This window comes from Akanthomyces muscarius, chromosome 3, assembly GCF_028009165.1.
Source record: "Akanthomyces muscarius strain Ve6 chromosome 3, whole genome shotgun sequence".
Classification (NCBI taxonomy): Eukaryota; Fungi; Ascomycota; class Sordariomycetes; order Hypocreales; family Cordycipitaceae; genus Akanthomyces; species Akanthomyces muscarius.
Window position 1 is genome coordinate 3,129,290 of NC_079243.1, and position 27,033 is coordinate 3,156,322.

At 54.4% G+C, this 27,033-nt stretch overlaps 9 protein-coding genes across 9 annotated transcripts; 6 read left to right on the forward strand and 3 right to left on the reverse strand.

Annotated features, from left to right (window-relative positions):
- Positions 1–1,974: 1,974 nt before the first annotated feature.
- LMH87_002389 (uncharacterized protein) lies at positions 1,975–3,556 on the forward strand (the record flags this gene model as incomplete). Its single annotated transcript, XM_056193835.1, has 2 exons — positions 1,975–3,159; positions 3,212–3,556. The coding sequence occupies 2 exons, from the start codon at positions 1,975–1,977 to the stop codon at positions 3,554–3,556; spliced, it is 1,530 nt and encodes a 509-aa protein (XP_056050832.1).
- Positions 3,557–5,689: 2,133 nt separating this feature from the next.
- Positions 5,690–10,681, forward strand: LMH87_002390 (uncharacterized protein; the record flags this gene model as incomplete). Its single annotated transcript, XM_056193836.1, has 12 exons — positions 5,690–5,828; positions 5,883–5,965; positions 6,025–6,553; positions 6,609–6,835; positions 6,889–7,168; positions 7,226–7,459; positions 7,511–8,301; positions 8,353–8,515; positions 8,564–8,896; positions 8,954–9,965; positions 10,019–10,393; positions 10,462–10,681. The coding sequence occupies 12 exons, from the start codon at positions 5,690–5,692 to the stop codon at positions 10,679–10,681; spliced, it is 4,386 nt and encodes a 1,461-aa protein (XP_056050833.1).
- A 316-nt stretch (positions 10,682–10,997) lies between these two features.
- Positions 10,998–11,327, forward strand: LMH87_002391 (uncharacterized protein; the record flags this gene model as incomplete). Its single annotated transcript, XM_056193837.1, has 2 exons — positions 10,998–11,150; positions 11,202–11,327. 2 exons carry the CDS (start codon positions 10,998–11,000, stop codon positions 11,325–11,327), a joined length of 279 nt encoding a protein of 92 aa, XP_056050834.1.
- Positions 11,328–12,203: 876 nt separating this feature from the next.
- On the reverse strand, positions 12,204–12,581 carry LMH87_002392 (uncharacterized protein; the record flags this gene model as incomplete). Its single annotated transcript, XM_056193838.1, has 2 exons — positions 12,204–12,409; positions 12,491–12,581. The coding sequence occupies 2 exons, from the start codon at positions 12,579–12,581 to the stop codon at positions 12,204–12,206; spliced, it is 297 nt and encodes a 98-aa protein (XP_056050835.1).
- A 1,303-nt stretch (positions 12,582–13,884) lies between these two features.
- Positions 13,885–15,998, forward strand: LMH87_002393 (uncharacterized protein; the record flags this gene model as incomplete). The annotated part of the gene is made up of 2 exons (XM_056193840.1): positions 13,885–14,068; positions 14,128–15,998. The coding sequence occupies 2 exons, from the start codon at positions 13,885–13,887 to the stop codon at positions 15,996–15,998; spliced, it is 2,055 nt and encodes a 684-aa protein (XP_056050836.1).
- Positions 15,999–17,407: 1,409 nt separating this feature from the next.
- LMH87_002394 (uncharacterized protein) lies at positions 17,408–18,955 on the forward strand (the record flags this gene model as incomplete). Its single annotated transcript, XM_056193841.1, has 1 exon — positions 17,408–18,955. The coding sequence occupies one exon, from the start codon at positions 17,408–17,410 to the stop codon at positions 18,953–18,955; it is 1,548 nt and encodes a 515-aa protein (XP_056050837.1).
- Positions 18,956–20,468: 1,513 nt separating this feature from the next.
- On the forward strand, positions 20,469–21,953 carry LMH87_002395 (uncharacterized protein; the record flags this gene model as incomplete). The annotated part of the gene is made up of 3 exons (XM_056193842.1): positions 20,469–20,776; positions 20,946–21,088; positions 21,145–21,953. 3 exons carry the CDS (start codon positions 20,469–20,471, stop codon positions 21,951–21,953), a joined length of 1,260 nt encoding a protein of 419 aa, XP_056050838.1.
- A 799-nt stretch (positions 21,954–22,752) lies between these two features.
- On the reverse strand, positions 22,753–23,837 carry LMH87_002396 (uncharacterized protein; the record flags this gene model as incomplete). Its single annotated transcript, XM_056193843.1, has 3 exons — positions 22,753–23,272; positions 23,348–23,631; positions 23,700–23,837. The coding sequence occupies 3 exons, from the start codon at positions 23,835–23,837 to the stop codon at positions 22,753–22,755; spliced, it is 942 nt and encodes a 313-aa protein (XP_056050839.1).
- Positions 23,838–25,194: 1,357 nt separating this feature from the next.
- On the reverse strand, positions 25,195–27,027 carry LMH87_002397 (uncharacterized protein; the record flags this gene model as incomplete). The annotated part of the gene is made up of 2 exons (XM_056193844.1): positions 25,195–25,872; positions 25,924–27,027. 2 exons carry the CDS (start codon positions 27,025–27,027, stop codon positions 25,195–25,197), a joined length of 1,782 nt encoding a protein of 593 aa, XP_056050840.1.
- Positions 27,028–27,033: the final 6 nt, after the last annotated feature.

Here is a 27,033-nt window from a genome sequence, read left to right on the forward strand (position 1 = left end):
AGCACTCCGGTCCAATTGGCAATACAGATCCGCAGCCGGTGCCTTTGCTTATAAGAGGCAGCCATTCGACGCACTACATTGGGCTGCCCGTATAACGCTACCATCTGAGATGCGACTTACACCGTCTTCGGCAGCTTCCTTGGGTGGCTGGCTACTGGGGATTGGAACAGTCAGCGCGGGTTACGCCCCTACACGGTCACTGATCAGCCTAATTGGCACCGCATTTCCACGGTGACCAGGAAGTACACATCCTTTACAAATCGATCCACGTCTTGTAAGTCCAATATGATCACGTATGCCGAGACCGAGAACGATGAGCAGCCACGCCACAAAGGACATCGCGCGCGCTAGTCCGACGACGCCCCACAGCGCTATTTCGAGAATTGTCTCAAGGCCCACGTACCCCAGGGCTGACGGGTCTACATAGCGCTTACGGGGTGTGTGAGGTTGACTGCAGAGTTTTTACAAGGCAGCTACCAAGTCACTGGCATACACAGACCCTCTGTCGGCGTGCCGCTTTGCCGTGTTCTGAGATGCACGATGTTGCTAGCTACGGTCTAGTGTGCCGACAGCCTCCATCTGGCGTTGGGAGCCAGAATAGTTAGTTTTGCAAATCGTTCATCCCACCGAGAAAAAACGCACTCACCGCCCGGGCCAAGGTCAACGCCGGACTGTATCCGTACGCTTTATTCATGTTAAAGCCCTGCTAGTCAATGAATAACCTGCTGACGTTGTAGGGCAAGCTTGCTAGCGCTGAGCAAGGCCCATGCGAGGCCGGGGCGAAGGCAAAGAATTATAACACAACGAATTAAGTATATCTCAGAGAAATCAGAATGGCAGAAAGCAGGCAGAATAATTTTGCTACACATTGAATCCTGTAGATTGTCAGCTCATAGTGTGTCCCTGGAATCTCGCGAGTAGCCCTATCCAAGCCAAGACGGCTAACAGATAACATGTGGGTAGTATCGCCGCCTCAAAAGAGCCTCTTTCTCGGCAGGCCGGGATCTCCCCCGTTGACGTGGGTCCGCAAAAAAAGCCACGAATGCAACTGCAATCCTGCCCGAACTGCGGCCGGCTCGGCTTCATGCGGCGCCACTCACTGCCGTCTTGTCAGTCGCCACGTCTCGCAAATCTGCGAGTTCATTCGCGATTGCCTAGTGTACGCACAAAATCTTGAACATGTCGTGATCCAAATGACTTCCTTCTCGGTGGGGCCTGATATTGCTGCCAATCCAGGGGGCACAACAAGGTGGCCGAAATCCGTTGTCTGGAGCCCGCGAAATCCCGCCGCTCTGCTTGCGAACTGCGACCATATCCCGCAGCCGGATGCTTTGGGAAGTCACCGGATGACACAGTCAGGGAAAAAACTTCCGGCGGGCACATTATTCGCATCGCCAGGTGCACGCTTATGGTCTCACGAACTTGGTATCCGCGCTGGTGATCGGTATCTTGATGCTTATGCTACGGGGCTTGCCGTGTCACCTCGACGAAATTGTGAAACCGTTTCGTTCAGGTACATCATGAGGAGCATGCTGATCTGTAGAGGGCCAGGCGGGGGCATCAGGCAATATTTACTTGAAGCAGAAATGTTACGGGCAAGTGGCTGGCGTGGACACGCAGGCCGAAAGCCATAGGGATCACGCAAGCTAGCATGCATCGAAGCTGAGTGAAGCGGTCCTGGCGGGGCCTGCTTTGCTTCTCATGGCCGGAGTTATGGCAAATAATCCAACGAACGTGCCTTGGCCTTAGTCAACTGCTCGATGGGGAGGTTGGTACTTGCGTGGACTGGGAGTCTGACTAGGTTGGCCGAGTTTGAGCCAGCGGTTGCCTACGACCGTGGCTATTATTAGTCGGACAGCGAACGCAACAATCGAGCAGTGTACTACATATAAAACTTTAAAGTCTTATCATACTGGCAACTTGTTTTGTTTATGCACCTGCCGTCGCTCTCTTCTTATCTCGAAGCCAGCAAACATGGAAGCCAATCACCGCTACAACTATTACTCTCTGAGTATCGCAATCGTTTTTGTGGCTTGCCTTCTTATCGGTCGAGTTATCTATGCACTATTTCTATCACCCTATTCTCATGTCCCGGGCCCTAGGATTTGCAAAGTCACCCGACTCTGGGTAGACCTTCATGACATCTTTCTACGACGCAACCAACAGATTTACAAGTGGCATGAGAAATATGGCCCGGTCGTCCTCATCGCCCCCGGCGAGGTTTCGGTTTCCAGTGCCGCTTCGACCAAGATAATCTACCGTGCAGGCACGCAGCACCCCAAGAGCTCCTTCTTCGACAACTTCACCATGTACGGTGAGCGCACCATCTTCACAGCCCTTGGATGCGTGGACCACCGCGCCATGCGCAAGTCGACCTTTTCATTCTACCAACCCACCACCGTCTATAGCGATTCCGTCATGGGACCTCTGCGTCAACGCGTCCATCTCTTCAAGGATGAGCTGAACAACAGCGCACATGCAGAGTCCACAGTCGGCGCCGACATCTTCAAGCTCACCAACTCGTACGCTTTTGACAACATCACCTCCCTGGTCTATGGCCCGAACCACACTTCTCAATCATTGGAGTCAGTGAAGGAGAAGCAAACTATTCTGGAAGACTGGGCAGAATGTGAGGTCTGGAACAATCTGCTGTACACTTTCCCCCTCGCCCACAAGTTCATGAAGTTTGCCATCACCCACCTCCAGAACCCTCAGTTCCTGCACGCCGAAGAAAAGCTCTTCGAGTGGAATATGGAGAGATTGGACTCTACAATACAGAATATCAGCACAGCTACGGGCCTTTCACTTGTTGGACGCCTGCTCAAAGACAAGAAGGATAGCGAGGTGCCCCGCAAGACTTTCCTTGCTGCGGAGTGTCTGGACAATATTCACGCGGCGCAGACGACGGTTTCTTTGTCGCTGACGTATGCAATCTGGCTTCTGGCTGTTCACCGCAGCTGGCAACGCGAGGTCCGCAACGAGCTGCAGAACCTGCCTATGGAGGAAGACGGGATGCCTTCTTTTGACGCCATCAAGAACGCGCCAATTCTAGAAGCTTGTCTCCGCGAATCACTCCGAACGAAGCCTCTCTCCAGCGGCCGAGCGGAGAGAATCGTCCCCGAAACCCACCTGTACGACGAGGTTATGATTCCAGCTGGGGTAAGTCTGGCGCAATTCATTTTTCACCCCGCCTTTTTAACCACTCCTTTAGACAATTATTTCAACTTCCACAATAGCGATCCAGCATAACCCTTCCGTCTTCCAGAACCCGCATTTCTACGACCCAGGTCGTTGGCTGCGAGCGGACGAGGATGAGCTTCGCGCCATGGAAAGCCACTACATCCCGTTCGGATACGGCGCACGCATATGTTTGGGCAAGGCGTTTGCCGTGGCTGAGATTAAACTTTTGCTGGCGTGTTTAGTACTTAATTTCGACATACACGAGAATGAGCAGTCGGGCACAAACGCGACCTCGATGAGCCAGCTAGGAACGGAAAATGCGCTCCCGCGGGGACTCCGATGCGATGTTCTCTTCCGGAGATTACAAAAAGCATAAGGGCGGGGCCTCGAGGGCGACAGTACGGCCGCCGATCAGTACAAGGAAGAATACATAGATGACGAGTTTGGATACATGTTTAGAGCATAGGTTGTCTTACTGTTTTCGTTTAATTTTGACGAATGCTGCGGAAGTCGCAAAAAGTTTTTAATGGAACTATCTGGCGGTCAAGAAAAAATAAAAATAAAAATAGGAATAACAATGAGAAATGGATCTTACTGACTGTTGAAAACTTTTCCAAAGTTCTTACATTCGACCCTGGAAACTAAACGATCTGGGCCAGGGTATGTAACGCAATTGCGAAGCCGCCAGGGTTCTCAGCATGTCTTGGCGTCTTTGTGAGCAGGCTGAGCAGCAATAGGTTCGTTTACGAGCCCTGGCACGTTGCATCAGCATGTCTTGCACGCCTTGTGTGCCTTGTGGTTACCCAAAGTCTGATGGCAGCTAATGGTTGGTTTAAGGTCCGTGGAGAAGTACCCAGACCCGGCAGTTGAGTCAATTCTAAGTAGACGTTTCGTCATGACGATTTCATCATTACGCCACAGTGAGGGATTACATATGCGAATAAGCGAAAGAGTATATTGGGTCGTGGAAAGAGACCAGAACTGGTGGCCGGCACTTGGAGTGGAATCATGGATCGCAGAAAGCAGCAGCAACGGGATTGAATTTTCGGACGAGGATTAAAGGCTCCGGCGTGTTTCCAAGCGTATTAGCTTTGCTCATCCCGTTCGCTCTGGAACATTGTTGTGCTACTCTAGAAGCTTTTTGCGTGCTCTGCATGTGCATAGAACGTGCATACGCAAAGGATTTTTGTGACAAATACCAGGAATGGCAACGCTGCGGCTGTCACGGATGCGCGAGTCCCGTCAGCATGCAGTAGCTAGCAGATGAGATGGACCTAAGCAAGGGCACGCTCGCTCGCGAGTGGGCGAGTTGTCTGGTCTGGTTCGTTGCGAGAGCCTGTTAGCCTGTAGTAGGGTACCAGCCGGCGCCACGACACTCAGGGCGCGGGGCGGATAGCACGGCGCTGGCGGGACAAATTAGGGTAGATCCGAAAAAGCTTCAGGCGTCTTGGCTTTGGGCTTGACAACTGGGTCTGAGATGATGCGAGACTTGTTGGGGGCCTCCAAAGGTGGCACGGATGCGCAGTATTAGTCTGATTCGACTGCCGGCCTAACGCTATCCCTGCCCGGTCTTGCCTGTGCCCCCAACGACTAATTACAGACGAACAAAGTAACAAGGTGACAGGCGGGGATTAGATGAGAAACGTGAAAATAAACCCGCCGGTCCATCCACAATAAGAAGTCGCCGTGTGGGTAATACAGCGGCAAGGGTGGATTGCGTCCAACCGAGACATTTGTAAAGTGAAACGCAAGCAAAGCACATATGTACGTGGCCCCGGTTGCGAGTGTAAGAAGTGATCGTGTCATTTCGCTAGGACAGTCAAGGTAGGTATCAAAAATCTTGCTGCGTTTTTCTGTCGGCCTATATCAGCCCTAACAAGTTCGGTAGCTTTTTGCTGGGTAAGCGCTTCGTTGGTGGCGTTTACGCCCAGTCCCGATTAGATTCATGGCGGCGTCATCGCCAGCGGTCTAGATCGGCGCAGTCGTCATCTGCGCCCCCAAAAGAAGGCCGAAAATAAGAAATAAAAGTACTGCATGACAAAATTAAGAAAGAAATTGTCAATAGAGGCGTGTGCAGCTGTCTCAATACACGCTAAGAAGGGGGGTGTGTAGATAGGTACATGGCTAGCTTCTGCTGTCAAGCGTCAACCCACTGTAAGCCGCCGGCTCCAGCGCAAATCGCCTTTGGCCTATTCCAGCGTAGCAGCTCTGAGGCGGTGCGTTTAGTTACTGCGAGCGGGCGTCGCGCGCCACTTCGCTCATCTCCCCTTCGTTGGGTCGGCCGGCCTGCATCGAGACGTAACTTTAGCAAACAAAATCATGCCGTTGTGCTCAAAGCACATGCTTTAGCTGCAGCCTCTTGGCCCATCCTTTGATCTGGTGTCCCTTGGTCGAAGACTAGCCGATATTAGACCCTTACGGATCAAAAACTTTCGGCTTTGGATAGACGATTCCAGCTGCGCATGTGAACTGCGCGCGTCTTGGGTTGTTGCAAACAGCACGCTTCGCGATGCCTTCAAATCACAACTGCACAATCGATGTCGAGAGGGCCTTTGGGCCCTCCGTCTCTTCGGTATGCCTTGGTGGCTTCGACTTTACCTTGGTTTTTGAGGAGACGATCCTCACGATCCTGCCGCTAAGCCTGACCTGCAAGTTTCTGATCAATGTCAATCTGCGCCCAGCTCGCTAATGTCTGTCCGTAGTCCTTTTGTCCGTTGGTCGCGCTCTCCAGTTGCGGGATGCGCTCGCCAAAGTCAACAAGTCATGGCTTTTGCCTGTCAAGATGGTATGGTTGCGGTCGCGCACCGTTGAAAAGCTCGAACGCCTGCTAATGGATGACCCAAGCTCTCGTACGGGGTGTATATTGTTTTGCAGATTGTTCTTCTGGCTCTGTGGGCGCAACCGCATGCTCCTAAAACCATGTCCACGCTCGCGGCGCTCTCGGTCACTCTGGTCACGTCCCTCTTCTTCCTATACCTATCATATCTGGAGCACACGCGGTCAGTACGGCCGTCGACTCTACTGACGCTGTACCTGGGCCTGTCTACTCTGCTCGATCTCGCGCGCGTCCGGACGCTATTTTACCTGCAATCGGCTGATGACCTGGCTGCAGTCTTTCTTGCTGGCTTCTGTGTCAAGGTCGTGATTTTCGCTCTCGAACTGTACGAAAAGCGCCGTTTGCTTCGCCCCAAATGGCAGGACTCCGCACCCGAAGCTACGAGCAGCACATACGCGAGAGCACTGTTTATTTGGCTGAATAGCCTTATGATGAAAGGTTTCCGCGCGTCTCTGACCGTCGACACTCTGACCCCGATAGACAACGATCTCCTCAAGGCGTCAGAGCCATCATCGCTCCTGGATCGGTGGAATAAAGGTTGGTGACCTGGCTCCCGCTGAATGAAATGGAGAATGCTAACAGGCTTCGGAAGCGGACCAAACAAAAAAGCACGCATTGCTCTGGACCTTCATCGTGCATTATAAATGGCAGATACTGGCGGCTATGCCAGCCCGACTAGCCTATTCGGCGTTTACCCTTTCCCAGCCCTTCCTTGTCCAAAGAGTCCTCGACTATACCGCCGCGCCCCCGTCAGAATCCGACAAGAATACAGCTTACGGCCTGATTGCCGCCTACGCTCTCGCCTATATTGGGATTGCTGTATGTTATGCGCCAGTAAACCTTGCGCGATGAAAACTAACATTCGCATGCAGATCGCATATGCAGTCTACGAGCTCAAGGTGTATCGCGCCATCACTCTCTTCCGAGGCAGCCTGATCTCTGTTATTTTCGACAAAACGCTTCGAGTCAGCTCCCACGCTGCTTCTGATGCCGAGGCAATGACTTTGATGAGTGCAGATATTGACCGCATTGGACTGAGCATGGAGGACGTGCACGAGCTGTACGCTGGTCCAATCGAGCTTGGCATTGCCCTTTGGCTTTTGTATAGACTCCTCGGAGTGGCGATGGGTGCTTCCACCGCCTTTGTTGTTGGTACGTCAAGCTCTGCATTCCTCATACCGACAGATTCATGATACTGACTTTGGATAGTATGTCTCGTCGGAAGCTTGCGAGTTGCAACCATCGCTGGTGACGCCCAAGTCCCTTGGCTCGAAGCTATCGAAACTCGAATGGAAGCAACTTCCGGTGCTCTTGGTGCTTTGAAAGGCATCAGAATGACCGGTGTGAGTGGCGCCATTTCCGCCATGATTACCCGCCTTCGTCAGGAGGAAATTCGGTCTTCTCTTCGATACCGTCTTTGGAACATCTTCTTGAATGCTTTCTGTGAGTACAAGAATGAAAAAATATAGGAGGATCTTCTCTAACAGCCTTCAGTCTATTTGTCGTCTACTTTCGCACCTGTTTGGGGATTCGGTGTCTACATTCTGCTGGCCAGGTCCAGACACACAGAGACTCTCACGGAACAGATCATCTTCCCCGCCCTCACTTTGTACGAGCTCTCCGACCAACCCACAATCAACATTCCCGACGCGCTTGAGCATGCGCAGACAATCTTGAATTGCTTTGAGCGCATTCAGGAGTACCTCGTCGCCGATGAGCAAGGTGACTCCAGCACTGATCCGGAAGAAGTATCAAGGGTCTCGAGCAACAATGAGAAGGACAGCTCTAGCACTACTTCATCTCAAGAAAAACACGCAAGTGTTGAGGAGAGTGCGCCACCTGCCGTTTTGGAGAAGGCAGATTTGACAAGCCCTGACGCTATCTACACCGCACGCAATGCCACGGCCGGATACTCTTCTGAAAAGGAGCCAGTGCTCAAAGCTCTCAATTTTGACATTGTGAAATCCAAGACCACCATGATTCTCGGACCCGTTGGCTGTGGCAAGTCCACGTTTCTCAGACTTTTGCTTGGCGAAATACCCGAGGTAGGGGGCTCTGTGAACAAAAAATTCCCCAGCTCCGCATACTGTCCCCAGTCCTCTTGGATCTTTCGAGGCACAATCCGCGACAACATCGTCGGCTTGTCTACTTGGGACGAGTCTCGATACAACAGTGTTGTACAGGCATGCTCTCTCTCGGCTGATTTTGAAATTCTGCCCAATGGTGACCGCACCGAAGTTGGCACGCGTGGCTCTCATCTCAGTGGTGGCCAGCAAATGCGGATTGTAAGTACAAAAAGATCCACATTAGAAGAAAGCGTAGCTAACATTATACAGTCTCTTGCGCGAGCACTGTTTTCGGGCGAGGATGTCATTATTCTCGATGACGTACTGGCAGGAGTCGACCGCATTACCGAGTCAGGCATACTTGACTCCGTGTTCGGCCGCGACGGCCTGCTCCGAAAGTGGAATGCCACGGTCGTTCTAGCCACCAGCTCGAGTAAGTGCTGCAGCTGTGCCATGACTACATTGTGCTAATACGAACTAGTTCGCCCCCTCCGCTACTCAGACACTGTCATCGTGCTCGACAGACACGGCAACATTACTCAACAGTGCACACCGGATGAGCTGTCTGATGTCAAGCTCGACCTGGAGCGTTCGGGTGACGATGAATCGGCTGAACGTGAGCCCGGTCTGGATCTTGAACTCCCAGACGAGATTCTCGAATACATGGCCGCCGCTGAAGTGGAGGATGTCGACGGTGACCGCCGTGTTGGCGACGCCGCCATCTACGCCTACTTTATCAGTGTTGCTGGTTGGTGGTACATGGTGCTCTATGTCATTCTCTATGCCGCGTTTGTCTTTGGTCTCCGATTCCCAGGTAAGTCACCAACGCTACACGCAAAATTTTCTTGCCTCCAGACTAATACTCTTGCAGCTCTTTGGCTACAGTGGTGGGCCAACGCCAACGAGAAGCATCCCAATGAAAACGTCGGATATTGGCTTGGTGTCTACGCTGCCATTGCATCTACCGCTTTCGTCGGAAGTGTTGCATCTGACTCGGTCTTCCAGCTGAAAATTGTCCCCAAAATGATGGTGGAGTTCCACAACCGTCTGTTGGTCACAACAATGAACGCCACAACAAGATTCATCACCTCCAAAGACACCGGCACGATCCTCAACCGTTTCAGTCAAGATCTCAACCTCATTGATGCCGAGCTTCCCAGTGCGCTGGACAAGACGGTCATTGCGATCTTATCGGCTCTCTTCTCTGCCGTTCTGGTATTTATCGGTTCAAGCTATGTAGGTGCGGCCATTCCGCTCTGCATTGGCGCTCTGTACATCATCCAGCTTTACTACCTCCGCACGTCCCGTCAGCTTCGACTGCTGGACATTGAATCCAAGGCACCGCTGTTTTCCCTCTTTGTGGAAAGCATCGAAGGTCTTGCTAGCATTCGTGCCTACAACTGGTCCCGTCATTACATGCAGCGCAGCATCGACATTCTCAACTCGTCGCAAAAGCCATACTACCTCATGTGGTGCATCCAGCGGTGGCTGACTCTGGTCCTGAACCTTGTGGTCGCTGCGGTCGCCATTCTTCTTGTTGGTCTTGCAACCAACATCCGCAGCGGCTCTACTGGTTTCCTCGGTGTCGCGCTGTTCAACATTGTCTCGTTCAGTCAGACTCTGCAGCTGGTCGTCACGGAGTGGACTCATCTGGAGACTGCCATCGGAGCTGTCAGCCGTGTTCGATCATTTGTGCTCGGCACCGAACGAGAGGATGCCGTGGGCGAGACGCAGGATCTTCCCAGCGATTGGCCACAGAGCGGTTCCATCACATTCACCAACGTTTCTGCTTCGTACGAGGCGAGCCTAGGGCCTGTTCTTCAGAACATCAGCCTAACCATCAAGAACGGTGAGAGAGTCGCCATCTGTGGCCGCACCGGCAGGTAAGCTTCATCCAATTCAGTAATAACATGTTTCTTTTCTAACAAAATCACAGCGGCAAGTCTTCTTGCGTGTCTTCCCTGTTCCGCATGCTGGACCTCGACACTGGCTCGATCGTGATCGATGGCGTTGACATTGCCAAGGCACCCAGGGACGAACTGCGCATGCGACTCAACACTGTCCCTCAGCAGCCCTTCTTCCTCTACGGCAGTGTGCGAGATAACATTGACCCGCTCGGCACGGCGACCGACGAGCGCCTCGTTGAGGTTTTGACTACCGTGCAGCTGTGGGACATTTTTGAGGAGCACGGCGGTCTCGATGAGGACATGGACTCGGACCTGCTCTCTCACGGACAGCGACAGCTCTTTTGCCTGGGGCGTGCCATGGTCCGCAGTGGCCGCATCCTGGTTCTGGATGAGTTTTCTAGCAGGTACGTCAAGCAGCCCCCCCCCCCCCCCAAGCCACCCATAGTTACTTTTGAGTACTAACTGCTTGCAGCGTTGATGCTGATACCGATGATATGATGCACCGCATCATCCACGACGAGTTTGAAGGACAGACTGTGATTGCTATTGCGCACAAGCTAGACACCATTCTCGACTTTGACCGCATCGTGTTCCTTGACAAGGGTGAGATTGCCGAGATTGGTGCTCCGCGAGAACTTCTTGCCACGGAGGGCTCGCTCTTCCGAGCGCAGTATGAGAGTTCCGCCAACTAGCTCCGCCCGTCGGCATTTGCAGGAGTTGCGTAGTTGCACATTTACAAGGAGCATATTGGCGATTTACATCAAAAGGCGTTTTGTTTCAAATGTTATAGTTGGATAGTTAAAGTTGATTTATATAGAATAAAAAAGGGTGATTCTCTGCCTCTTTGTAGTATCTTTGAAATGTTCAAATGATCAATGAATTCTGTGCCAGGCAAGTATTTAGACATATTTCGTCTTGAAAGTAACTGGCGGGCATCGACAAAGCATTAAATCAACTACTGGTATAGCTCTAGGGTACCTGCGGGAACTGGTGGGAACGGGCCTGAAAATGGAGCCCGAGGACACGACAGCGCTCGCCCGCGCCGGCACGCGTGGCCGACATGAGACATGTAGCATAGCCGTGACGTTTCCGTGTGCTCATATCGGCGTATCCAACCTGCCCTTGACGCGCATTTTCTTCTTCTTTCGATATCGAAGCCTCGTGAGTGAGCGTGATTCTTGAGAGTTATCCAGCATTGAGACTTGTTCGCAGGACAGCATTGATTCGACGCTACCAAGGCAAACGAGACGAACGATAATGGCGGCACGAAGACGCGCCGTAAGCTACATTGGAGGAAAAAGAAATGCTCTGCTTGAAAAGATGAAGCAATGGTATTAGAAATCTTCGAGCGGCATAGATGCAGGGACCCACGATCATCTGGGCCAGACTGCTGCTTATCTGTCATGTTTCACCTCTGTAAACCCTGAGAGCGGGATTCGCATTGCGTGCGAGCGGCTCCTTGCAAGCGACGCAAGATGGACAAGTCAGATGAAATATTCCACCAAAAGGAGCCCTTGTTATCTATTGAAATTAAGGCGCAGCCTGCATCTTGACTCTTTTGCCCTTGACGATGTGGGCAAAACATGTACTGTGTCATTATTATTGGTGGTATTACAGGGGGCCTTGTTGGGGGCGCCCTTGGCAGAGAGACTGGCGACGATCAAAATGAACTGCAAGCCATGGCCGCTCAGTACTGGTACCTCGAAAGTATCAATTGGGATGATCGGTTCCTGTAAATGCTCATTTTCTCCATGTCATTGTGATTGTTTCTCGAAATGCAGTGTTTTGAGTTTGCGGGGATCTACCATGGAGGAGCTTTGAGTTTTTGCTACGTGCCGTGGCTCGACGAATCAATGACGGGATCAGAAATGGTCCGAGAGAGAGAGATGATCCAGGCCTCGTCCGTACTGGTAGTCGGTAGCGAGCAGGCAAAACAGGCTGTCGACTTGCGTGCCTGTTGGTGGCGTCCACTACAGTCCACCATGGGCAGGGCTTGGGTGGGAGCGAATGGCAGCAGAGCGTGGGCGCCACAGGGCTTTTGTAAGACCATCTAAATATGGAAGGTTACTGGTAGAAGTAGTAATGCAAGCAATCCAGCCAGCCAGCAGGGTGGGTGAAATAAAAATAGGAGGCCAGTTTGCCCGTGCCGCAGCAGCTGTAATGCGCCGGCTAGGTGCATGAACGAGGCCCCCCTCGTAGCGGGTAGCGGCTGAGTTAGAGTACGCTGTGGCTTTGATAAAATGGTTTTCGATGATGCGAGCTTGCTAACAGGTACAACGACGGGATAGTAACAAAAAGGTGGACGGCAACAGTGTCGCATCCTCGCTCTTGGTTGACGTCAACCATGGGACGAGGCATCGAGTCTGGACAGGGGGCGGCCGAGCTGCGCCAATAATGGGGACGAGGCCAACGGCGTGGAGCTGGGACGCGGATGCCCAAATTAGCTGATGCAGAATAAACCTGGCAATGTTGCGATTGCGAGCCGCTACCAAGTAACCTACAGACGTGCTGATCAAGGGCTAGACTATTCGCGGTGCTAGCAGAGCAATCTAGCAAGCAAGTAGCGTCAATACAGAGGGATGCCGCCAACATTGGTGCCAGTTGGCCTGCCCCTCGCCCCCTGTAGGTAGCCTTTGATTGAATCCTCCTGGACGGACAGCATGGAGCTGGTTGTCCGCCGTGGGCCGTGGCGCGTATTGGCGCAGCCGTGCAGACAGCCACACTTTACCAGTATGCATGGGATTCTGCGCCCAACGGAAAGAAGATGCATGTACGGGCTGACAAGGCACTTTTGCACATAGTTGGCTGCATGCAATTTCATTGCAATTCTGCGTCCTGGGCTGAATTGTGTGTGATTGAATCTGCAAAGCGGAACCATGTCCCAATAAGTACTGACTAGGTACTGCGACGAAAAGACGCTGCTCTGTTGCGAGGGCCTGTCCCTGCTCAAACACCAGCACACTCTCTCAACTGCGCATTGCACGCGTGGCACGGCAGCGTTCCATGCACTCTCACGGCAAGTGCCCACCCGTGCCACCTAAAGAATTGCGGTTATCCTGGCTGGCCACTTCTCCTAGTTACCAGTGCCTGAATTGAATTGATTGCCTCCTCCCCCGCCGCCCTCCACCTGCGCGAATGGCCACCAGCCCTCGAGCCCACCAAAACCACTAAACATGGCGCTGAGCCCACTCTGCTGGCCGCCGCCGACTGGGTGCTGAACGGCTGGGGAGCCATTGAATGCAAGCTCTCTGCGCTGGTCCAACAGGTTTTAGGTACCTCGTGGGTACCTCTGCCACGCTCAACCCTCCCCTCTGCCCATCGCATCCCACATCCCAAACTGCCCCCCCCATCGCCCTCGTCCAGGCGCCCTCTAATTCTCGAATGGCGCCCGCCTCACCTGCATCTTGCATCATTCGCACTGCCAGCGAGTGTTTGATCGCCTCTTCCTCTCCAGTCTGCGCAAGCTAACTTGCGATTGCGATCAGCGTCACGGTTCTTTTTTTTTTTGGGGTTTTTTTTTTGGTCCTCGCTTCCTCGAAGAAACCGTTGCTCGCCGTTGCTTCTACTCTCGCTGCCGCTGCTAGGCCACAGCCGCCACCCGTTCTGTTGCTCCGCCAAACCACCAGCATACCGTCCGTGTCTGGGACACGCAGCTGCGCAAATCTAGAACATCCGGCGAACCAGACGAGCGCTTCCTTTGCGCCTCTTCGTGTCGCCATCGTCATACCCTCTCAGTCTTTATCAATTTACTGCCACTTCTCTCTATTCTACGCGCGACGACAAAACTTGCTTCTACCAATGCGCCGATAATAACATCGCCGACTCTCCCTCGCTTTTCTCTCAACGCTAGTTGCGTCCCGTCTCTCTCAGCGCAGCTAGCCCACGCTCGACAAATATGCTGAGACCCGCGACGCCGCTGACGATATTGTTGGCTGTGGCTTTGGCCCTGCTCATCATAGCCGTTATATCGGCGCCCGTCACGAAGAGCATTTATCTCGGCAAAGCAGACGACACCATTTATGGCGTCTTTGGCAGATGCACCGGCGGCAAGTGCAGCAGCGTCGGGCTGGGTTACGATGGTGAGCAACTTTGCGCAACGAGCTCCTCGGGAATCCCCTTTGCTGACAATCATTCATAGTGACCGCCGATGGCTCAAGTAAATTTAGCCTGCCCGACTCTGTTCGCAAAACTCTCTCCAACGTTCTCATTCTACACCCAGTCGCGGCTGGCATCACTCTCATCATGTTGATCATGGCTGGGGCTTCTCACGCACACAGCGCCGCCCACTCCGCCAGATACCTTCTCGCTCTCTTTATTTTGACTGTTCTCGCGTTTCTCATCACCATTGTCGCCTTCGTCATCGACATTGTCCTCTTCCTGCCGCACATGGCCTTTGGCACCTACCTGGTCCTCGCTGCCGCCGTCATTATCCTCATCAGCGCCATCGTGACATTCTCCATGCGTTCCTCCATGGTCGGTAGAAAGGCCCGCAGGCGACAGATTGCCGAGAATGCCGAGATGAGCGGCGAAAATTACTACAACCGCGAGGCCACCATGAAGCCCATGGGCAGCACTTTTTCCAGCGTGCCCGCCCCGCCCACAACCATGTCCGGCGCAAATACGGATGCCGACGGCCTGCCTGCGTTTGCCTCGTACGAGAGCAGCCGCCAAAAGGATGACCAAGTTAGTGACGAGCGCATCCCGCTTACACAGGTTCGCACCGCGGACCGCTCCCCACCAACAAACACGAGCGACCTCGCCAACGTTGGACCCTCACGGTCCGCCTCACGCGACAGATACGCAAACCAGCCTGGCCAAGGGGACCCTTACGGGTCTCAGGGCCAGGGATATGGCCCCAACGGCCAAGGGTTCCCGCCCAACGGCCGCCCCAGAGGAGGCATGCCTGGCTATCGCGGAGGCGGTCCCCCGCGTGGCGGTCGTGGTGGCTACGGTAATTATGGCGCTCCGATGCGCGGGAGAGGAGGCTATGGTCGCGGCGGTATGGGTCCTCGCGGCAGAGGCGGTCCCTACGGCCAGCCTCGAGACGGATACGGCGGCCCTGCGATGGCTGGCGCTGCGATGGCGGGAGGTGCAATGGCTGGAGCTGCAATGACCCGTGGTGGCCGCCAAGGCTACGACAGACGACCTTCAGCCCCCGAAACATACGACGCCTACAACAACCAGCCGGCCAACGGCCAAGGAGACTACAACAACTGGGGATCGCAAAGCAACCCCGGCTATGCAAACACCGAAGCAGACCTACCGCGCGCTGAATCACCGCCGCCACTGCCCACCGAAGGCTCAACCACCGGCAGCTTTGGCCAACCTGTCGAGATGGCTAGCAATGAGACCAGCCATCACGGCTACGGCGCACCGGCCGTCGACGCTATCCCTGCCCACGAAACCGATGCTACTGGCATGGTTCACATGCAGCAAGGCCACCCCACCGGACAGCCTCGCCCTGGCTACGTAAGTGATGGAAGCAAGTACAGCACCGACGAGTACGTTCCTCCGCGCGCCGCTTGGAACCACGGCTCTGGCAGGCGATCCCCTCGGGGCCAGTCACCCGGCTACGGTGCCGATCGCCGCTCGCCACCTGTCGACTACCGCGGACCGACGAGCCCTCTGGCTGGCGGTCCTAGTGCCCCGGGTGTCTATTATGAAGACGTCGAGCCGCGATACGAGACCTCGGGTCCGCATCCTGCCCTCGTTGCCTCGCCTCCCGAGCCCATGTACGACGACGTGCACCATATGGATGGATCGCGCAGCCCCGCGGGATCGGAGCGATCCAATTTTACGTCGGTCTCGCAGCGTGGCATCAACCCGCGCTGGAACCCGCAGCAGCACCCCATGCCGGGCAACGGCCCGCGTCGCGCCCTGCAGCAGCGTCAAGATATGATTCTGGACAATCCCGACTTTCAGCTGTCCGGCGGCCGCTCCGGCAAGCCCAAGCACGGCAATCCGTCCGGTCTTGTTCCTGGGAGCGCGTACCCCAACGCACCCATGTAGGGAAATCTATCGATTTCACACTTTACCACTTTACACTTTTTTCATTTAGATTTTTCAACGCGTCTTGGATTAGGATATATGCTTTTGTTCTGACGAGTCGCTTTTCTGACACCAAGTCGCTTGATGAAGAAATGAGCACTTTTATATATAGTTTTTCTTTTCTTTGCGGCTCATTTCTGTATTACTCTTTTTATATTTTTTCCCAAGTCCCTTGTTGGCTTCAATTCGGTCAGAGAAAGGCCGTGAAAGCTTTTGCCTTTGTTTTGACGAGAGGAGAAGGGATGGTTGACGAACAGAAGCAATGGGCAGACGCCGCCAAGAGCGTAGTGCGAGATACACGACAGGGAGGAGCAAAGATATGGATTCATAGTGCAAGCGCTGGATTAAAAGAAGGGCGGTAGCGTTTTCTGTCAAGATAGGATATTCATGTGGTATTTTATATAATTCAACAAAGTAATATCTTTTCAATAAGCCCTGCGTGTCCTCGGAGGGAAGTCCAAGTGTGGAGAGGTGGCCTGTCTGAAAGCCCGTTTGCACTGGTGACGTGGGATGTATACTTGGGCGCCGATGGCCGCAGGTGGCGGCGCTTGTTTGCAGCCTTGAATTTTTTTTCTCGGTTGCAATATCATTTGGAGACTTTTTATTCAGCGAGAGGAATTTGACAAGACATCTTCCTGCATCAGATCGCCAGTCCATTCACTCCCTATGGCCAGCACTGCGCACGATCTCTGCGATGAGATAAACACTTGACGAAGACATCCTATTCACTCATTTTCTCTTTGCATCATCTACCCGCCAGGGACTTTCCATATTACTTATCTTCTCCCCTTGGAGTCAAAATTCTTTTTTGGACATGGGCAGATGCCACTCGTTTATCCTCATCCTCTCCTTGTGTACATTTGAGATTTGATTGTTCAATTTTTATACCTTTTTGGATTCATCAGGTACGCAATATTTATATGCTGCTCTTTCTCGCTCTGTTTTCCATTTTGAGAAGTTAGGAGAGGGGCTGCAGAAGCCCGAGGAAGGTGCGCTCGGTTGGGCCTGTCCAGAGATCATCCGCCCAACTCGCTCCCCCCTCTACGCATTCTTCTGTTGTGATCATGGTAATCTTTGGTCCCAAGGAATCATGATGCATTCTACCATTGGCTTGTACTGATTCTTTGGCATGCCTTGGATCAAAATTTCTCTATCCATCTTTTCTTGATCTTTGTTGGAGATTGTGTGTTGGAGACGAGCGTTACTGTTTTGGCATCCTCAGCTTTGGCTTCTCTAATTCGAACTTGCCCAGATCTCTTTTTTCTCCTTTTATTGTCTATTTGTTCGACAATTTCGCCAAGTCATATAATCGAGGAGCAAGACATATCCACAGGCTTGAAAAACACAAACCACACCCGAGAAGCCACAAGATGGAGAAGCCATCACCAACAGACAGCGTCTCTCCTTCCACCGCTAGCGGCTTGTCGAGCACGGCCGCCCAGCCTACCTACACGACGGCCGGTACCATCTACAACCCAAGCTCATCCCAGCCTCTGCAGCCCCCTACCAGACGAGGCCGTTCGCTCAAGTGGACATCTGGCGGTGCCTACTCCGACCTCGCCTTACTGCCGCGCTCTCTTCTCGCGTCCCTGCAGGCCAAAAGCAACGGCCGCATTTCTCCGTATCCTGCGGCGCAGTATACGCCGCTACAGCAAAACTACGACCGGGCGGCCAACCCCATCAGCAAGAGCGGCTACTTTGATGACATGCCTTCCCGATGGAGTGGCACTTTGGCCAGCCCTGCCCCCGAGTCTGCCGAGACGATGAGCTGCATTGCCAGTGACCGAGAGCATGATGAAGACGACGAAGAGGAAGAGGATGACGAAGGAATGGACAACATCATGATGAACATGACTGTCAAGTCACTTCATAATCTCGCCTCGTATCCGAACCCCAACCAGAAGAAGGCTCAGAAAGCCCTCCTGCGCCCGGTCAAGCCGAGACTCAACCTCCAGAATACTGCTGGTGCACACGACATGCCACTTCAGCCTTGGGATCCCAGACCAAGCCCGGATTTCTTGTATGATAGGTCCTGGGCCAAGCCAAGACTGTCCAACTCAGACTCCGTGGCCTCACAGCTGATGGCCAAGGCTGAGCTGCAGAGCATTACGGGAAGGGGTCAGCGTGAGGGGCCGACCCCCCCGCCCAACAGTGATGGATCTGAGCAACATGCTGCCTGGTTTGCGCATCTAGCCCTTGGTGCTCCGAGACCTTTGACGGCTGGACCACCTGGACAGCGTCAGTATCGCGCGTCGACGTTCAAGTCTACCTTTAGAGCGTTGAGTACAGAAGCAAAGGCTGCTAACCAGGCGGAGGAGGATGCTGCGTATGCAGTTACGGCCCGGGTTCTTCAGCACGCTGGCATTGACGATGCTCGTGGCAAGCTCGAGGGCTCCCTGTCCCTACACGAGTCGGAAGCAGCCTGCTACACGCAGCTATTCCAAGGCAGCCAGACGCTGCAGGAAAGCTCACCAAACGTGAGCTATGGTATTGTAGGATCTCCCGACAATAGCAACGACACACGCGACGGCGTGAATGTAGTTGCAGCTGTCGACGCAGCACTAGCGAGGCCTGAATGGAGCATGCATGCGGCGTGTGGTGGTGTGCGCTCTCGCAGGGACCCCGAGTACGAGGCCGGTCTTGCAGCTTACATGGAAAAGATGGACAGATTGTGGTATTATGGCTGCGAGACGCTCTGCGGCGAATCGGTGCGAGACGTGGACAATGCAAGGGAGACGTTGGGAGTGATTGGCGATGGACGTCCGGGACGCAGCGGGGGTAACAGACACGGAGAGCTCAAGATTGCCGAAGTAAACGAAATGGATGTGGCCGAGCACGCAAGGCCTCTTCTGGACATGGCCATGGCCAATCTGGAGCGCAGTCTTGGTGAGCTACTCAAAAAGCGTTGTGGGCAGTAAGGGGGTGGTGAAGTTGTGTTTGACTCGGATGGTAGTTGTAGCTTAATAGAACATAATTGTACCAATGTCCAATAATGCCCGCTACTGTGATTTACATTGGAAGCACCAAGAGAGATTTACAGGTAAAGACCAGACGAAGAGGGATAAGGTTGTGGCTTGCGGGGGAGGAGGGTGTGGAGAGCAAGGGGTCAAGGGGGAAATCTGCAAAGGCCAGAGGCGGCGCCGCGCCGAGCTAGCGCGGCCTAGCAGAGGCTTGTTTGCTGGTCTGCAAGGTTCGGGTAGAGCTAACTATGAGGTACTCTGGGAGAAAGTCTGTACGGATAGCGTGATGTAATAAAGGGCAGAAGAGAGAGTGCTTGCATGCCATGGCATGTGGTGGTGACGTCGCGATGGGTGGGAGGGCGCGCGAGGCACGCGACACGGCAGGATGCGCTGGCAAAAGCCACAGCACTGTGAGGTACATGCAACAGTAGGGAGCGCGACGCGAGGAATTTGGATGTCTGGTTGTCTGGGTACACGTGCATAATGCTGATTTCCGAAGGGGGGGGGGGAGGGGATTGTGCTCACTGCTCAGGCATGTGGAGGGGAAAGACAACGGAAGGACGGAGCAACTGCAGCGGCCTGTTCTAACTGGGTATTCATTGTAATCTGTACGGCTGGGACGGAGTATCGGAGACAATATTGAGCACGTAAAGAATTCGAGGTATTGAATAGTATGTATGCCTGCCTGTGTGACAATCAATTTAAATGACTAGGGGGACAGACAGACAGACACCACCCCTGGCGTTGGCGTGGAAAGGGGTAGCTGCTGATGAAAGGGCTCCGCTCCCTGGGCTGATGAGGATGGGCGCGTGTGGTCTCGTGCGCAGTTCCCGAACGGAGAAGGTGGGCTACGAAAGGGGGCAAAAGCAAATGGGGGGGGATTTTACAGAAATATTCCTGGACATTGTCACTCTTGTTAATTTTCACTTCTCTCCATCATCTTTCAACCCTTTGCTGGACTTGTCAAGTTCTTGATACGAGCGAACAAAGAGCGTGTGTGTGTGTCTGTGTGTGTGTGCTTTGAACGTTTCGTCATATCTGGCCATACGTGGGTCTCTCCCCTACTTAACGAACGAGTACCTGCAGACTCCTGACCCGAAAGTTGGGCAGCGCCGCAACCCTGTTTTTTCTCTCTCGACATCATCGGCGCGCCCGCGACACCACCCTCGGTTACCTACCAAACGGTCCGGCCCTCTTTCTCTTTTTCTTCGTCAACGCCTCACTTTACTCTTTTAATACTGTGATTCTTTTTCAAATCCAGCCTTTGTTCTTCTTGCTTTCTTGACGACGGAATCGTCGGAAGCTTCGACTAACACCCCTGTTTTCGCTGCGCTCCATTCGGCTTCCGTGTTCCGCCCCAACAAAAAAAAAAAAAACACCTCCCCCGACTCCATCACGGAGTGCACTCCCACGATATCTACAACATCGCCAGTTAAAAAAACAGGCCGGAAGGAAAGCAAATACCGACACCATGGTTTACATCCGCCACAGCGAGCTGCCCGCGCTGCGCGAGTACAAGTACTCGTCGGTCGACCGCTCGCTCGTCTCCAAGTACATCCTGAAGCCGTTTTACACAAACTTCGTCATCCACCTGTTCCCGATGACGATGGCGCCCAACATGATTACCCTGACGGGCTTCGCGTTTGTCGTCATCAACGTCCTGACGCTGCTCTGGTACAACCCAACGCTGGACCAGGACTGCCCGTCGTGGGTGTACTTTAGCTGGGCTATTGGCCTTTTCCTCTACCAAACCTTTGATGCCGTCGACGGCGCCCAAGCGTAAGTTTTTTCTTTGTTTTTCTGTTCTCGCTGCGCTCGGCGTTTTTCTGTTCTCGCTTCGCTCGGCGCGTATTGCAAAGATCCACGTGTCTGCAAACATGCGCTGGCTTTTACGGCCAACGTCGAGCGAAGCGAGGAAAAAAAGAAGAGAAAGCTAATAGATGTATAGCCGTCGCACCAAGCAGTCTGGTCCTCTCGGTGAACTCTTTGACCACGGCGTCGACGCCCTCAACACCTCTCTTGAAGTCCTCATCTTTGCTGCCTCCCAGAACATGGGTCAGGGCTGGAAGACGGTCGCCGTCCTCTTTGCCTGTATGCGCCGCTCATGCCGTGTCTTGATAGCCAGTCACATGCTAACCATCTTGCAGCTCTTCTCACCTTTTACGTCCAGACCTGGGACGAGTACCACACCAAGACGCTCACCCTCGGTATCGTCAACGGTCCCGTCGAAGGCGTCCTCATCCTCGTCCTCGTCTACGCGCTCACCGGCTTCCTCGGCGGCGCCCATGTCTGGCAGCAGAGCATGCTGCGCGCCTTTGGCCTCCCCGACAACATGGGCATCCCCATGGCCATCTACAACCTGTCTTTTACTGAGTGGTACCTGGTCCAGGGCGCCGTCGTCCTCATCTTCAACACGGTCGAGTCGTCGCTCAACGTCATCCGCGCCCGTCGCGCCCGCGGCGAGACCTCGCGCGGCGCCCTCATCGGCCTCGGCCCCTTCTTCTCTGTCTGGTTCCTTGTCATCTCGTACCTCAAGCTGCAGCCCGTCATCCTGCGCAACCACCTGGTGCCCTTTGCCATCTTCGTCGGCCTCGTCAACGCCTACTCGGTCGGCCGCATGATTACCGCCCATCTCCTCAAGCAGGACTTTCCCTACATCAACGTTCTCGGCGCCCTGCTCATGATTGGCGTCGCCGACTCCATGGGCCCCATCCTCGCGGAGCGCATTGGTCTCGGCTGGCCCAGCGCCCTTGGCGACGGCCCCTACCAGGTTGCCTATGTGTTTTTCATGCTCGGCACGGCGTTTGGTGTCTATGGCAGCTTCGTCGTTGACGTCATTGTCAGCATTTGCGATTATCTCGACATTTGGTGTCTGACCATCAAGTACCACCACGTCGAGGACGAGGCCGCCAAGGCTCCCGAGCCTGCGTGGTCCAAGACGACAAAAACGCACTAAATACCACAGATGCGACTCGCAGGGCAATACGAAAAGGCAGAAGTGTCTTTCATGAGCGCATCACGACTTGTGTCGCTGACACAGATTATGAAGGGGAATGTATCCCGTAATTCGTAGGGGGATAACAGAGGAGGAGATGGCAAAGGCTTACAACGATACACGCTGTGCTGTGCACATCGCATTGTTGTCATTTTTTCATTCTTTCAAAGGGCTTGTTGGCCTTTTTGTAATGCCGTTTTGGGCTGAAATTAGCATAGTTTGGGGGTTTTATTGCTTTCGGGATGGCTGGCACGGAAAGAGACTTTAAAAAGAAGGCGAAGAAGGAGGATGAAGGGGGAAGTATCGGCGTTGATAGGACATGTGGCGTTTTACTCTTTTTTATATGTATAATTTATCGCAAGAAAATCCATCCATCGTGGCATTTTGAGTTGACTCTTTATAATCATTCTCTATATTTTATCCTTGTCGGCTCCGTCAATCTGCACGTTTGTACATGCATACATGTGCATGCCCGTATGTACGTTTCTGTGTGTTGTGTGAGAGAAAGTGTTGTGTATTCGTTGATCGTTACGAGAGTGGTCCCCAGACAATAATAAAAATCGTAAATGACAAGGCCAAGCAGCAAACTGTTTTGCTCATGTAAAGTCCAAATCCAAATCCAAATCCAAATCCAAAAACAATTACCGAGTACGCCATCCATTCGCCATCTTTTCGCTCCCTTGCCGCGTTTGCAAAGAGGGCCCAATGCACACATTCACCCTCCCTCTCGATCAGAAAATCGACGCCCACCCGCCGCCGGTCACAGCAAGTCATCTGAGCCGCTCGCCACGCTCTGCTCAATCGCCTCCAGGATGTCCTTTTCCGGAAACACGGGCCCCTGGCCGTCGCACCTCGCTTTGTCCTTGAGCCGCTCGCTCACGGCGCCCACGTCGACCAGCCCGCGCTTGAACAGCTCGTGGCCGACAATGTAGTCCCACGTCGCGCCGGCGGCGAGCAGCCGCGCGCCGTCGTCGCCGACGACGATGCGGTGCGAGGGCAGCTTGTTGGCGTGGTCCTGCAGCACGTTGGAGTAGAAATCCGTCGGGCGGTACTCGGTCGGGCCGGTGGTGACGGCGGGCGGCGAGGCCGAGGGGCGGTGGTGGGCAGTCTGGGAGGTGCTCGTGGCGCGGAGGATTTCGTTTTCGGTCGATATTTTCTGGAGGTCACGACGGAGACGCTCGTTCTCGACCGAGGACTGCTGCTGCGCGGCCTCCATGCTGGCGAGCTTGGTCTCGAGATCCTTGACGTGCTTTTCCTTGCGCTCGCGGAACGCGCGTTGCCTGTTTTTTTTTTCAATCGCCACGGTTAGTACATCCACTGCTAAGGAGGAGAAGAAGGGGAAAAAAAGGACTCACGCGGCTCGGTTCTGGGCCTTGCGGCGCGACTGCGCAGGCGTCAGGTCCTCGTCTTCCGAGTTTCCCCTGCCGCCCTGTCCGTCGTCCGGGCTGCCGTGCTCGCCCTGCCCGCCGCCGAGCATGTTCTGCTGCTGCTGCTGCTGGGCAAAGGCGACGGGCGGCGTGGGCGGGCCGGGAAAGGACGCGCCGTTGGTGCTGCCGTTGAGCGGCCCGGGCGTGAGGCCGGTGCTGTAGTCAAAGTCGGCAAACTGACCGCCGCCGAGGGCGGCGTCGAACGCTGCTTCCTGTAAGATTGCGCCAGTTATTAGTTTCGAATGCGTTGGCGGAGAAGAATGGCGAGAGGGGGACGCACAGGAGGCGATGTCTGCCCAAAGTCGTCCGAGCCGGCCGACGCAGAGTGCGACGGCGTCAGAGGCTGCATCGGCCCCAGGAAGCCGTAGGTCGTCTGGCCGCCAGCGCCGCCGTACTGGTACTGAGAAGAAAAGTCCATCGCTGGAGGGGGGGGGGGGAGGGCGTGACTTCGTCGTCGCAAGGCGTGTTGTGTGCAATCGCAGGCTAGGTTCTGCTGGTGTTCGCTGGTCGGATGAAAAGTACGGGATAGAGAGGCGTTTTGTTGAAATCGACGGGGGATCGCAAGCTCATGATATCCCGCTGACTAAATAGTCGGGGACAGAAATCGTGCGGGCGGAAAGGCAAGGGGAATGAATGGATGGGATATATTAAAGCCTGAAAGGAGGGGCGGGCGGCAGCTGGGCTTCGGTGGCGGGGTCGCCGAGCCGTTGCGCCGTAGTGCCGATGGGGGAGGGACCAGGCGTCTGCTGCCCTGTTTCTGGGGGTGCTGAGAAATGGTGGTTACAGAGCAGGGCATTTATAAGGGTTTGACAATCGTTGCAAATCGGGTTCATGTGCCGATCGCTGGGCTGAGCATATCCGTAATCCGACAGTGTGTGTATTACTACATGCATGCATGTGTGTATAGAGGGACCTGGGGTCGGCCTGCTCCGATCGCTAGAAAATTGAGCATACAAACAAAGAAATCGTGCTTCTTTCTAATTCTGAATGACTTTTTTTTTTTTTTTTTTTTTTTTGGAAAAAAAAACGTGTTTTACACCTTGATCAGCGTTGCCATTAAATATCATTTGCGAGCGTCCATCAGTCCCGAGTCCAGGCCGCCTGGGACCTGGGACCTGGGCGAGACAGCGCCTGCGGGGATGCTGACTGTCGACGACGTTGCACCCAGCACGGGGAGAGCCAGGGAGATGATGCTCAAGAATAGACAAGTCTTCATGTTGCCAAATGCTTATATATATATATAAATAGAGACGGATTTGCACCTGATATGGCTCGCGTTAGTCCCATGAGTCGCCCGTGCCACGGCCAAGGGTTCCTCTTACATAGGTTAGTGCTGCGTAGATTTAACTTGATCTGCTTGGCCAACACAGGTACTGCTGAACACTAGAGAATAGTCAAGATGGAATCGATGGTAGTATATATACTGTTAAATAGTATCGCATGTTTTGCCATGACTTGGTATGGCATCATGCACTTTCCAATGGGGAATTATCGAGCCACATTCACGTATGGTATGCTGCCGGAAGCTTGGCGCAAAGGCGTCGTCCACCATGTTTGGGTATTTCAAGCTACAATCTACTTTTCATAATACATCTGTGTTGGAATCGAGTAGATCATTCTTATAAGAGCCCAGCCCCATCGAAACTGGTTCCTGACGCCGCTCCAAAACCTGAATTACAAGCACATTGGGGCATCAGCGTCAGCAAGTCAATATTTTCTTTTACCATGACCTAGTTCTACTGCCAAAACCACCTTGCTCTCCACTTTCAATCCGTTTATGGCGTCAGACGCTTAGGCGTGCGAGGGTAGTAGCTGCACAAATGCACGCTGGGCAGGTTCAGATACCACGCCACCACGCGGTCGAGACCGATACCGCCGCCTCCGTGAGGCGGCACACCAGCGCTGCGGAACACATCCACGTACTCCTTGATGCCGGGACTCTCCGGGTCGACGCCCTTCTTCTTGATGCGCGCCACCAGCGTCTCAGGGTCGTGAATACGCTGCCCACCAGAGAGAATCTCCTGGCCGCGCATGAAGAAGTCGTAGGCGTTGGTGACCTTGGGGTTGGCCGGGTCCTCGAGCGCGTAAAACGGACGAGCCTCCTCGGGGAACTTGTCGAGGATGTAAAAGTCAGTGTTGTACTTTTCACGAATCAGCGCACCCAGCGCCTTTTCCTGCGGCGTCGACATGTCCTCGTCGTCGGACACGTTGCGGTACTCCTCGGGGCCTTCGGCGCGGAGCAGCGCTTGGCCCTCAGCAAAGGTGAGGCGCACCTCCTTGCCGGGCGCGGGGAGCAGGAACTCCTCCGAGGGGTAGACGCTGCGGATCAGGGCAATCTGCTCGGCGCAGCGCTCGTTGAGACCGCGGAAAATAAACAGGAGCGTGGCCTCGAGCATGTCGCGGACCTCGACGTAGTCTTCCTCGATTTCCATTTCCAAATCAAGACCGGTAAACTAAAAAGTCAGCAAAGTTGCAGCACCTCTTGGTGTGCCATGGAAACGCACCTCGGTCATGTGGCGGGGAGTGTTGGAGTTTTCGGCACGGAACACGGGACCAATACAGTAGACGCGCTTGCGGCCACCGGCAATCTCAATCTGCTTGTAGAACTGGGGCGACTGCGCCAGGAACGCCTGCTTGTCAAAGTACGGCAGGCCAAAGACGTTGGAGCCGCCCTCCGAGGCGGCGCCAATCAGGCACGGCGGCTCAAACATGTTGAAGCCCTTCGAGTCGAGGTACTCGGCAAACAGCTTGCGGGTCGTCATGCGCACATCGGAAATGGCCTGCTGCACGGGCGAACGCTTGTGCATGGCCGGGTTGTTGAGATGGGTCGCCATCGAGGCGCCGGGCAGCACCGCGCCAGGCTCGAGCGAAGCCGCCTCGACAGCCTTGGTGGCCTCCTCGACGGCGGTATCGGCTGCCGCGGCGGCGGCGGGGTCTTCGTCGTCAAAGTTGGCGACGGGGCGGTTGGAGACGGCGAGGCCCATGCCGAGGACCTCGGGACCCTTGGCGACCACGTAGCACTTTGTAATGTGCAGCTCGTAGTTGGAGACGCGCACGCTCTTGACGGGCTCGAGCGGCTTCTCAATCTTGCCTTCGACGAGGACGAAGCTCTCGAGGTTGAGCGCGCCGATCCACTTGACCATCTGCTTGCTGACCGGCGTGCCCTCGGGGGACGCCGCGACGACGCCCTGGATCGCCCAGTCGCGCTCTTCGCGCAGCTCGACGAACGCCATCTTGGCGCCCTGCATGCGCGAGTTCTGGATCCATGCCCGCAGCTTGATCGTCTTGCCCAGAAGCGACTCGTCGACGTTCTTGAGATTGACGCGAGGGCTCTCGACCTTGGTCGTCGGCAGCGCAGGGCCGTAGCTATCCTTGGCCAGGTCTTCGGTGTTTCCGGCGGCAGCCTTGGCAGCCGCCTGGTTGGCCAAGTGCTCGGCAGCGCGGCGCGCCTTTTCGGCCTCCTTCTTAGCCTTAGCTTCAGCCTTTTTCAAGGCCTTCTTCGAGGGACCAGCCTCGCCGGCCTCCTCATCACCGGCGGCAGCAGCAGGGACGGCAGCGGCAGGCTGTTCGACAGGCTTGTTGGCCTCGGGAACAGGAGTGTCAGCCATGTTGGG